Consider the following 12,401-nt stretch of genomic DNA (forward strand, 5'->3'; position numbering starts at 1 on the left):
GTATGGTTTTGGAGAATCACGTATTTATATTAAAGCATTTAGTTTCATGTGGATTGATATTAAATGGGAAATCCCATACTGCTGCAGTCTTTGACTTCCTGATCACATCACTCTGCTTTTTTTAGTAGTCGCATCACGTAGGCTGCCGTGTCCTCAGTTCACATTCGGATTATTTCCTGCTGTACACCTTCACTGCATCTTCCCATCTCCTGGCTACCGGTCAGTGCAGACAAAATGGCAAGCACTTTCGCCAGGATTTTTTCTTATAAAAGAAGCATTCGTATCCTCTCGTTAGTGGGAGCGGGCTCCTTAACGACTGGGCTATTTCTAAACAAGGAGTATGTCGACGCTGGATCCCTGGTTAGGAGAAGGTACCCCGCCAGGTAACCCGTTATCTCCTACGTCCGACCTAGCGCCTACAGTTCTTGAATTGGGCCTTAGCGATTGTTTTCTATTTATCCTTGAACAGTTTTGCCTTATCAATTTGTAGGAACGTTGTCATCAGTATTGTTACTTTGTGAAGCGCCAGCCATAATGATCGTTTTTTGGGTGAGAGCGGGGAGGGGAGGGGGGGGGGGTACAGTTTCCTGAAATTGTATTCTTTCCACGTTATTTCAAGTGGGAAAGTGACTGATTTAGAATTGTGCTTAGGAATGCAATGAAATGCAAAATGCCTCCGTATTTTCACATTCGACCCTGCATCCCTTCAGCGCTGACGATGTGATGATTGTTTTGAGAAACCTGCAAATGTGTGGAAATAGGATGGAATGTTCTGGAGTCATAAAGCATCCTCCCAAGCCAATGAACCTTAAAATTCTTCCTCATCTGTAAACTACATTTTTGGTCCCACATCACACTTGAATTACCGCAGAAGACCGATTTAAAGTGAACTCGTTTTAATAATAACAGGAACAATACTGTTGGTCTGCATTGAAACGTATATATATTCTGATCCAAAGGTAGGCTAAATCGTTCAATGCATTCAGCTATGTGCTTCCTATACATAACTGGACAATAAAATGAAGTATTTACAATTACATCATCAAATCAATGGAGCTGTAGTCCTGTTGAATGCACACCCTGTTTATACACACCAATACGCCTTAGACAAATAAAGGCATATTGGCATATTCGTTGGTGTGCTAAAGCGTGTATGACTAGCTGCAGTATATTAATGTATAGCTTTCATTTATAATACAGTCATTAGGCAACATTAACCTACTGGGTTTATTTGCATAGCAAGTGCAGTTACCCATAGGCATTTAAATGATCAGAATTATACATTTTACATTATACATATTGTACATTTTAATATTTAAATGCTGCTCAAAGGCAATTATCTACGTGCTCCCTGTTAATATTCCCTGAAAATATCCCTGGGTATTCGGTTATAATCCACAATAAATAATATGTAGGACATGTGCCCTCCAAATCGACCTCCAAGCTTTTTTGTTATTCCAAGATATGGAATGCCTTGTTGAAACGGCAAGCCTCTACCAATACACAGGGATGAATCTCAAATTGATTAGTGCTCAGTAAAATATGAGAAAGAGTACACACACAGACTATATACTCATACACACCGCACCTCTAGGGACCCCTTTAGCTCCACCTCCACCTCCTGCCATTGGCCATGTATTCTATACAGCTGGCTGAAGTTATAGAGTCTATACACTCAGTGACCACTTCCACAGATATCAATCATGTGGCAGCAACTAAATGCATAAAGGCATGCAGACATGGTCAAGGGGTTCAGTTGCATGTCAGTGACTATATTACACCACACACATGCAGGCCACACAGTGCTGCTGGAGGGAGTACAATATGTGCTAATCAGAGTAGATTCATGTCATGTGGTATATCATTGAGAGGAACTAATGTGGCTCTAAGAGTGTTCTCTTCATGCTTCTTTGGTTAACTAACAAAGATTATTCGCCAACAGTTCAGAATATCCAGATTTACGAAAACATAACAACTGTATGGCCAGTCACCTCACTCCTGCTATCTACGCCAAGCTGTGCAACAAATCCACACCCAATGGCTACACCCTAGACGAAGCCATTCAAACCGGAGTGGACAACCCTGGGCACCCTTTTATTAAGACTGTGGGAATGGTGGCAGGCGATGAAGAATCCTATGTGGTGAGGTCCATGAGTATAATTATCTTGTGTTCAGCATTTTTTTTAAATCACTGTACATAAAATGGAATATCCAACAGGTTTTATCCTGAAGGGACCAAACAATTGAATGTTCAAACAGTTAATGAGATTTAACATCTCAAAGGTTGTTTCTGGTTGTAATTGAAATATTTATAGTAATGTACTATGGAAGCCAGTTATGAATTTTGGTGTCGGACTGAAGGCACCAGCTTGTCACAGGCACAGTTGTCAGTGGTGCACAGTAACTCTCGTCTGCAGAAGAACATTGCCACTCACCAACATTGAGTGTGACAATATGATGCCATTGGATAAGCAAGGTTTTGAATGAACTGAAAAATTGCCATGAACCACCCTAATTGCCCAGTGCTATGTTCTGACATATACGGGTGTGGTTTCTGCTTGCCTCAGGTGTTTGCTGACCTATTTGACCCTGTCATCAAGGAAAGACATAATGGCTATGACCCTGAGACAATGACACACCCAACTGATCTGGACTCAAGTAAGGTGGGTATGAACGGACAAAAATCTCCAGCAGAAATGGTACACAGTAATGGATGGCATGTATTCTGCAGCAGCTGAAAATGAATCTTGAACCAAGTATATAGAGGCACCCAGCTTTTAGTGCATTTTCACCTTATCTGTGGAATAAATGTCAGGATATATTGAGGTTAGGTTGCCTTACCCCGGTCAAGTTCTTCAAGAAATTAGTGATGGATTTGATATTAAAAGAGGCCAAATGTACCTGCCTTTTGGGATAAATTAGGTAAATCAGATCACTATTCCCTGTCTTATGTCCGATTTATGTTTTTATTTATTTATTTATTTTATTATTTTATTATCCCTATATTTCGCGTGGTGTATGTGATTTCCTAGGATCCAAATTGTAAATTTTGTTTTTATAAAACTGTCACTTTAAATGTTTATTGCATTCAGAGCTCCCCTGAAAAAGAGACCTTGGTCTCAGTGGGACTTCCCTGCAATAAACTTCCCTCTAACGTAATAATAAGCTGACACTTTTATCCAAAGTGATTTAAAGCTGATTAGACAAAGTAGCCGACAATCCCCCCTGGAGCAATGCCCAGCAGCTGTGCAGATCCTATCGTGGCTACACCGGGCCTTGAACCACAAACCATCCAGGTCCTAGTCATGTACCATAGCCGCTAGGCTACAGGCTGGCCCTAACACATTGATTGAGCAGATATTTGTGAAAAGGATTCCAGCAGCTAGGCAAACAGGCAGGGTTTAAGATGTGTTTGCTCTTAATGCTTAGAGAAGCCTGTTGAAATGTACCACCGCGCTGTGATTCGGGCAGGTGCGGTCAGGACAGTTTGACGAGCGCTACGTGCTGTCCTCGCGCGTGCGGACCGGCCGCAGTATCCGCGGCCTCAGCCTGCCCCCGGCCTGCACGCGCGCAGAGCGCAGGGAGGTGGAGCACGTGGTGGCCGACGCTCTCAACGGGCTGCAGGGGGACCTGAAGGGCCAGTACTACAGCCTCACCCAGATGACTGAGCAGGAGCAGCAACAACTCATTGACGTACGACCTCCCAATGGCATCTAATAATGGAAGATTAATCTCTGTTACCCCGTATGACATTTGTGACTGATGTCATCATATGATTCTAAATTAAAATAGATAAGTGACATTTGCTGAAAATAATATTTTAGAAATAACTAAATATCATTCCAAACTGAAATTATTTTTATTTTTATTAACTGGAATACCTTATTTGTCACTGACCCCATCCTCAGAGTAAGACCAGTGAATAAAAGCTTACAGATTCTTCAAGTGCTTACTCACTTATCCTGAGTAGGGATCAACATTAATCTCATGTTCAAGGGTTTCTTTGAGGACTGAAAATGCAATCTAGGCTGTAATTTTCTGTATTGAAAGCAAGGTGAACATGAATGCATGCTCTTTATTAATAAAATATGTATGTCTCCCTTGTGTCCACACAGGATCACTTCCTGTTTGACAAGCCAGTTTCCCCTCTCCTGACCTGTGCAGGGATGGCCCGTGACTGGCCAGATGGACGTGGAATCTGGTAAATAAACATTATTATCCTTATTATTATTAACAATATATTATTATTTATTATAAATAATATTATTATTTATTATTAAGTACACATTGTGCATAATACTCATTCCAGGAAGGCAATGAAAATAAATAATTAAAAAAATTAAATAGTTTCAAATTTTAAATACTATATATAATTTCTACAAATATTCTACGAAGTAATGGTATGTGTTTTGTCAAAGAATATCTTAAATCTGTCTGAATATCTTAACTTTTGTGTTTTTTTCTCCATATTTGTACCATTAGCTTGTTTCTTTTTGACATCAACGTAAGAACAGGTGCATTTTAAAAGCCCCATTGCTGTCTGTCTCTCATTCCTACCATGGTCTATAACAGTACTCTGTGCTGCTACACCCTGATCCAGCATCAATACCTTCTGACTCTTCATCCCACAGTATAGACAGCATGCCACTGCACTCCTCATTTATTCACCCCACACTCTGTCTGACCTTACCTTCCCAATCTGCTCCTACCCCCTCTCCTCCCTCACTCGTATTTCTCAAATGTCACTCCAGTTTTGCTAGTTTGTTGGAGTTTACAAAGGATATATGACTATTTGACACTGAATTGCTTGGTTGTAAACGAATGGAGGACACAGGATGCAGCCTTTTAGTAGGGCGTCCACTGAATCATTAGATTACAGATCATAATTTTAGCTCTGCGGCACTTTCGTCTTCTGCCCTTTTACCCTCTGTTCTCGCCGCGTGCAGGCATAACAACGACAAGACCTTCCTGGTGTGGATCAATGAGGAGGATCACACCAGGGTCATCTCCATGGAGAAGGGGGGCAACATGAAGAGAGTGTTTGACCGCTTCTGTAAGGGACTCAAAGAGGTGAGGCACATTAGTTTGCAGCAGAATTAGTTTTTTCACTGTATACAGTAAACCTCTCCTCCTAATTGATAAATTAAGTACTCATAGGCTACATATCAAGTCCTTTGAATTAACACGTTTACTTATTTGATGCTGACACAATACATTATAATAAATAACTGAGGACCCATCCTGTTACAGCGCAATTCATTTCAGCATTAATCTTCGGACAACCTCAATATGCCTATATAAATAACACCCTTAGTCATCAGACATAGCAGTGTGTACTGAAGGGCCAAAGCTACATTTCAATAAGATTTTATGAGACATGACTGCAGTTCAGTGGGACAGAAATGAACTTGCGGGCCGTCGCGTGAAGCTTTGCCCTCTCTGACCGGCTCTGTGCTTTGCCAGGTGGAGAGACTGATCATGGAGAAGGGATGGGAGTTCATGTGGAACGAGAGGCTGGGCTATGTCCTCACCTGCCCCTCCAACCTGGGAACAGGGCTCAGAGCCGGGGTCCACGTCAAACTGCCTCGCCTCAGCAAGGTACAGCTCAGGCCTCCTCTCAATGTGTGAGCCCCTGCTCGTCACCCAGACGACAGAGGAGCTGTGAGTCTCACACCCCTGTGTGTCTCAGAGCCCTGTGAGTCTCTTACCCCTGTGAGTCTCACACCCCTGTGTGTCTCAGAGCCCTGTGAGTCTCTTACCCCTGTGAGTCTCAGAGCCCTGTGAGTCTCTTACCCCTGTGAGTCTCACACCCCTGTGTGTCTCAGAGCCCTGTGAGTCTCTTACCCCTGTGAGTCTCACACCCCTGTGTGTCTCAGAGCCCTGTGAGTCTCTTACCCCTGTGAGTCTCAGAGCCCTGTGAGTCTCTTACCCCTGTGAGTCTCACACCCCTGTGTGTCTCAGAGCCCTGTGAGTCTCAGATCCCTGTGTGTCTCAGAGCCCTGTGAGTCTCAGATCCGTGTGAGTCTCTTACCCCTGTGAGTCTCACACCCCTGTGTGTCTCAGAGCCCTGTGAGTCTCACACCCCTGTGAGTCTCAGAGCCCTGTGAGTCTCACACCCCTGTGAGTCTCAGAGCCCTGTGAGTCTCTTACCCCTGCGAGTCTCTTACCCCTGTGAGTCTCACACCCCTGTGAGTCTCTTACCCCTGTGAGTCTCAGAGCCCTGTGAGTCTCTTACCCCTGTGAGTCTCTTACCCCTGTGAGTCTCACACCCCTGTGAGTCTCAGAGCCCTGTGAGTCTCTTACCCCTGTGAGTCTCAGAGCCCTGTGAGTCTCTTACCCCTGTGAGTCTCATACCCCTGTGAGTCTCAGAGCCCTGTGAGTCTCTTACCCCTGTGAGTCTCACACCCCTGTGAGTCTCAGAGCCCTGTGAGTCTCACACCCCTGTGAGTCTCAGAGCCCTGTGAGTCTCTTACCCCTGTGAGTCTCAGAGCCCTGTGAGTCTCAGAGCCCTGTGAGTCTCTTACCCCTGTGAGTCTCAGAGGCCTGTGAGTCTCTTACCCCTGTGAGTCTCACACCCCTGTGAGTCTCTTACCCCTGTGAGTCTCACACCCCTGTGAGTCTCAGAGCCCTGTGAGTCTCTTACCCCTGTGAGTCTCAGAGGCCTGTGAGTCTCTTACCCCTGTGAGTCTCACACCCCTGTGAGTCTCTTACCCCTGTGAGTCTCTTACCCCTGTGAGTCTCAGAGCCCTGTGAGTCTCTTACCCCTGTGAGTCTCACACCCCTGTGAGTCTCAGAGCCCTGTGAGTCTCTTACCCCTGTGAGTCTCACACCCCTGTGAGTTTCAGAGCCCTGTGAGTCTCTTACCCCTGTGAGTCTCACACCCCTGTGTGTCTCAGAGCCCTGTGAGTCTCTTACCCCTGTGAGTCTCAGAGCCCTGTGAGTCTCTTACCCCTGTGAGTCTCACACCCCTGTGTGTCTCAGAGCCCTGTGAGTCTCAGATCCCTGTGTGTCTCAGAGCCCTGTGAGTCTCAGATCCGTGTGAGTCTCTTACCCCTGTGAGTCTCACACCCCTGTGTGTCTCAGAGCCCTGTGAGTCTCACACCCCTGTGAGTCTCAGAGCCCTGTGAGTCTCACACCCCTGTGAGTCTCAGAGCCCTGTGAGTCTCTTACCCCTGCGAGTCTCTTACCCCTGTGAGTCTCACACCCCTGTGAGTCTCTTACCCCTGTGAGTCTCTTACCCCTGTGAGTCTCAGAGCCCTGTGAGTCTCAGAGCCCTGTGAGTCTCTTACCCCTGTGAGTCTCTTACCCCTGTGAGTCTCACACCCCTGTGAGTCTCAGAGCCCTGTGAGTCTCTTACCCCTGTGAGTCTCAGAGCCCTGTGAGTCTCTTACCCCTGTGAGTCTCATACCCCTGTGAGTCTCAGAGCCCTGTGAGTCTCTTACCCCTGTGAGTCTCACACCCCTGTGAGTCTCAGAGCCCTGTGAGTCTCACACCCCTGTGAGTCTCAGAGCCCTGTGAGTCTCTTACCCCTGTGAGTCTCTTACCCCTGTGAGTCTCAGAGGCCTGTGAGTCTCTTACCCCTGTGAGTCTCAGAGCCCTGTGAGTCTCTTACCCCTGTGAGTCTCACACCCCTGTGTGTCTCAGAGCCCTGTGAGTCTCAGATCCCTGTGTGTCTCAGAGCCCTGTGAGTCTCAGATCCGTGTGAGTCTCTTACCCCTGTGAGTCTCACACCCCTGTGTGTCTCAGAGCCCTGTGAGTCTCACACCCCTGTGAGTCTCAGAGCCCTGTGAGTCTCTTACCCCTGTGAGTCTCAGAGCCCTGTGAGTCTCTTACCCCTGTGAGTCTCTTACCCCTGTGAGTCTCATACCCCTGTGAGTCTCTTACCCCTGTGAGTCTCAGAGCCCTGTGAGTCTCTTACCCCTGTGAGTCTCTTACCCCTGTGAGTCTCATACCCCTGTGAGTCTCAGAGCCCTGTGAGTCTCTTACCCCTGTGAGTCTCAGAGCCCTGTGAGTCTCTTACCCCTGTGAGTCTCATACCCCTGTGAGTCTCAGAGCCCTGTGAGTCTCTTACCCCTGTGAGTCTCACACCCCTGTGAGTCTCAGATCCCTGTGTGTCTCAGAGCCCTGTGAGTCTCAGATCCCTGTGTGTCTCAGAGCCCTGTGAGTCTCAGATCCCTGTGTGTCTCAGAGCCCTGTGAGTCTCAGAGCCCTGTGAGTCTCAGATCCCTGTGAGTCTCTTACCCCTGTGAGTCTCACACCCCTGTGTGTCTCAGAGCCCTGTGAGTCTCACACCCCTGTGTGTCTCAGAGCCCTATGAGTCTCACACCCCTGTGCGTCTCTTACCCCTGTGAGTCTCACACCCCTGTGAGTCTCTTACCCCTGTGAGTCTCAGAGCCCTGTGAGTCTCATACCCCTGTGAGTCTCAGAGCCCCGTGAGTCTCTTACCCCTGTGAGTCTCACACCCCTGTGAGTCTCAGAGCCCTGTGAGTCTCTTACCCCTGTGAGTCTCAGAGCCCTGTGAGTCTCACACCCCTGTGAGTCTCAGAGCCCTGTGAGTCTCTTACCCCTGTGAGTCTCACACCCCTGTGAGTCTCAGAGCCCTGTGAGTCTCTTACCCCTGTGAGTCTCACACCCCTGTGAGTCTCAGAGCCCTGTGAGTCTCTTACCCCTGTGAGTCTCAGAGCCCTGTGAGTCTCTTACCCCTGTGAGTCTCACACCCCTGTGTGTCTCAGAGCCCTGTGAGTCTCAGATCCCTGTGTGTCTCAGAGCCCTGTGAGTCTCAGATCCGTGTGAGTCTCTTACCCCTGTGAGTCTCACACCCCTGTGTGTCTCAGAGCCCTGTGAGTCTCACACCCCTGTGAGTCTCAGAGCCCTGTGAGTCTCACACCCCTGTGAGTCTCAGAGCCCTGTGAGTCTCTTACCCCTGCGAGTCTCTTACCCCTGTGAGTCTCACACCCCTGTGAGTCTCTTACCCCTGTGAGTCTCACACCCCTGTGAGTCTCAGAGCCCTGTGAGTCTCTTACCCCTGTGAGTCTCAGGGCCCTGTGAGTCTCAGAGCCCTGTGAGTCTCTTACCCCTGTGAGTCTCACACCCCTGTGAGTCTCAGAGCCCTGTGAGTCTCTTACCCCTGTGAGTCTCAGAGCCCTGTGAGTCTCTTACCCCTGTGAGTCTCATACCCCTGTGAGTCTCAGAGCCCTGTGAGTCTCTTACCCCTGTGAGTCTCACACCCCTGTGAGTCTCAGAGCCCTGTGAGTCTCTTACCCCTGTGAGTCTCAGAGCCCTGTGAGTCTCTTACCCCTGTGAGTCTCAGAGGCCTGTGAGTCTCTTACCCCTGTGAGTCTCACACCCCTGTGAGTCTCTTACCCCTGTGAGTCTCACACCCCTGTGAGTCTCAGAGCTCTGTGCGTCTTCATGCAGGACCCTCGCTTCTCCAAGATCCTGGATAACCTGCGGCTTCAGAAGCGCGGCACTGGCGGGGTGGACACCGCTGCAGTGGGCAGCACCTTTGACATCTCCAACCTGGACCGACTCGGCAAGTCTGAGGTGAGCTGCTCCGCTGTTATCCCATAACACTCTGGGAATAAAAAGTCTTTAAAAAATTAAATAAGTGCTGTGATTAAGGAGATTGACACCAATTGCTCTTATGCTGTATGCTCAACATATACTGCTTCAGTAACTACTGTATATAGATTTTGAAATTATAAACAAAATAAAAATTGTAAATAACTTTGATCTCTTTTTGTATTCATTTAGAAGAACCAGAAGCTACATTCCATAATAATATAATCTCACAGAAAATATCGCTGTTAGTTTGACTAGAGTGCATTTGTGTGTTGTCCAAAAGAAGGCTTTGATGTGTAATTTCCCTGTCCGTGTCCTTCCAGGTTGAGCTTGTCCAGATCGTGATTGATGGTGTGAACTACCTGGTCGAATGTGAGAAGCGACTGGAGAGGGGCCAGGACATCCGAATCCCTCCACCGATATCCCAGTTCAAGTAGAACTGAGGTCAGCCAGCTTCAAATGGCCTAGAGTTTGATATTAAGCTTTTGAAGCATTTGTCCTTTGGGCCACTAACTTATTATAGCACAACAGCACAGCAGAAATGCTTTGTGTATAATTAACTCTATCAGAGTACAGTTTACACTCATTGAATGAGCAGATTGAGCAAATGAAAATAAGCCAACCCAATGAACCAGTAATACAATCCGTTGTGGTTGAAATGGAAATATATAAATGTATAGATGCTGCACATCTAAACTGAAACGGAAAGGTTTCAATCATACGTTGCTCCTCCCTCACAATGTGAAGCAAGATTTAATTGAATTACTCCAAACAATGAAAGTGGAGCAACATGGGCTCTGCTTGCACCCAGTTTAATGGCTGAATCTACCTTTTACCACACAAGGCTGCTTCCATGTCCACATACCCCATTGTTCGTAAAAGGAGACCTTTTGCTTCTGATGTTTTTTAAATGAGCACTTACAGTGAATGCAACTACTATACCATAGTACTATAGCTGTTCGTTTTTATTATGGATAGCTACTGGTGCTGTTCCACTTTCTGTACAATGTACAATGTGCACTCAGTCAAAAACATTTTTTGCAGCATAAATACTTCAAATAGCAGTTAGATGTAAAATTATACAAAATGTACTGCATGTGTACAACAATCAGCTCAAAATGCATCAAATGATCTCTATGTGCAAATGTCTATATCCTGCTTGCTACAAATACTGTACTGTTATCTTACATAAAGCTCACAATTATTTTTATGAGAACAAATACTAATACTAACAAATAGAAATGTTTTTATTTTTGGTAGATGGTCTATTTTAGCTTTTGCCGCTAGCTGGTGTAAAATATGACAATGATTGAGCACACATTGGACAGTACAGTGAACAAGAATATCCAGCCGGCATGAACACTGAGCCAATACAGAATTATATACTTTGGTGTAGCTGGCTGTGGCAACCGTATCATTTTCTGTAGCCACTCTATTCTTATATAATAAGACAAGTTAAGACAATGTCTCACTTGTCCAAACAACAGCATTTTCTTCTCCAGGACAGTCAAATAAATGTTAATGTCAAACCCTATGTCTTTTGTGGCTCTCATACTTCTGCAAAGATGTGGTTTATGTTTAAACAAAGCATTATGTATTCCAAAAATGCACTTGAAAATACTGGTACTCAATAAACTCTACTGTAACAGCGAGCTGTCTTTTCCTTTTTTCTTTTTTTGAGTGTCTTAATATACATTCTATATGGTTCACACACAATTTTATTATAATAGGAATATTGGTTCTCAATAAACCTAAGGTATTATAATTATAATGTTCTCATGACTGCTGGCTTATATACTCACTGATAACTTTGTTAGATAAGTATTAGACATATTTATTTGACTTATTGGTCTTCTGCAGCTGTGGCCTATCCACTTCAAGGTTTGACATATTGTGTTGCGCTGATGTATACCACTGTTGTAATGTGTTGTTATTTGCGTTACTGTCACCTTACTGTCAGCTTTGACCAGTCTGGCCAGTCTCCTCTGACCACTCTCATTAACAAGGCGTTTTTGCCCACAGAACTGCGAACACTGGATGTTTTTTATTATTCGCACCATTCTCTGTGAACTCTAGAGACTTGAAAATCCCAGGAGATCATTCCACATTTGTTGCACAGCCAAAGTCACTTAGATTACATTTCTTTCCAATTCTGAAGTTTTGTCTGAACAACAACTGAACCTCTTGACCATGTCTGCCTTATGCATTGAGTTGCTGCCATTGGCTGATTAGATATTTTCATTAACAAGCTGGTGTACAGGTGTACCTAATAAAGCAGTCACTATATGTTTGTCATATAGCTATGCCTTAACTTGACCTTGAATTTTTATATAACATAACACAGTTGCAATACTCTGACATTCTCTGGCCAAATCATAATTGAAGAAGAGTCAGCAGTTAATCATATCCATATCCAAAAAGGTGTCAGAATAGAACAATAGTATAACATTGAAATAAGTTTTATATATTTATCATCCTGTTATTAGATCATGTTGTATCTCTGTGTTTTAACCACATTCCTTTGTTTAGACACAGCTTTGGTGAGCAGCTTTCATTCTCAGATAAAAGAAAATTGCCTGAACTGCATTCACCAAGACTAATGTTGTCACCATGGTAACTGAGCCATTTTCAGTATTCCATAGCACTGGAAGGAGCACATAATTCTGGGCTACCAGTCATGTGATCACAAAGCTAAATTGAAAAATGCCTTTTGCATCACAGGGGCAGCAGTCTGACAATAATGCTCTGAAGATTTCAGTGGTGCATCTGTTTCAATTCAATTTGAGCAGAATCTATAATTGAAATCAAGTTCAATTGAAATACATTTAATTCTTAGAAAA

General features: G+C 45.1%; 1 protein-coding gene across 1 annotated transcript; it reads left to right on the forward strand.

The window, feature by feature from the left end:
- Positions 1-130: 130 nt before the first annotated feature.
- Positions 131-11,213, forward strand: LOC133130239 (creatine kinase U-type, mitochondrial-like). Its single transcript, XM_061244654.1, has 9 exons — positions 131-383; positions 1,943-2,141; positions 2,568-2,663; positions 3,472-3,693; positions 4,116-4,201; positions 4,947-5,070; positions 5,464-5,598; positions 9,418-9,543; positions 9,885-11,213. Exons 1-9 carry the CDS (start codon positions 235-237, stop codon positions 9,996-9,998), a joined length of 1,251 nt encoding a protein of 416 aa, XP_061100638.1. The 5' UTR covers positions 131-234; the 3' UTR covers positions 9,999-11,213.
- The last annotated feature ends 1,188 nt before the right edge of the window (positions 11,214-12,401 follow it).

This window comes from Conger conger, chromosome 6 (assembly GCF_963514075.1).
Source record: "Conger conger chromosome 6, fConCon1.1, whole genome shotgun sequence".
Lineage (NCBI taxonomy): Eukaryota > Metazoa > Chordata > Actinopteri > Anguilliformes > Congridae > Conger > Conger conger.

Coding starts and splice junctions, on each gene's coding strand:
- LOC133130239 (XM_061244654.1), top strand. CDS start 235: ATGGCAAGCACTTTCGCCAGGATTTTTTCTTATAAAAGAAGCATTCGT. Junction 5,599..9,417: donor AACTGCCTCGCCTCAGCAAG/GTACAGCTCAGG, acceptor GTCTTCATGCAG/GACCCTCGCTTCTCCAAGAT. Junction 9,544..9,884: donor ACCGACTCGGCAAGTCTGAG/GTGAGCTGCTCC, acceptor GTGTCCTTCCAG/GTTGAGCTTGTCCAGATCGT.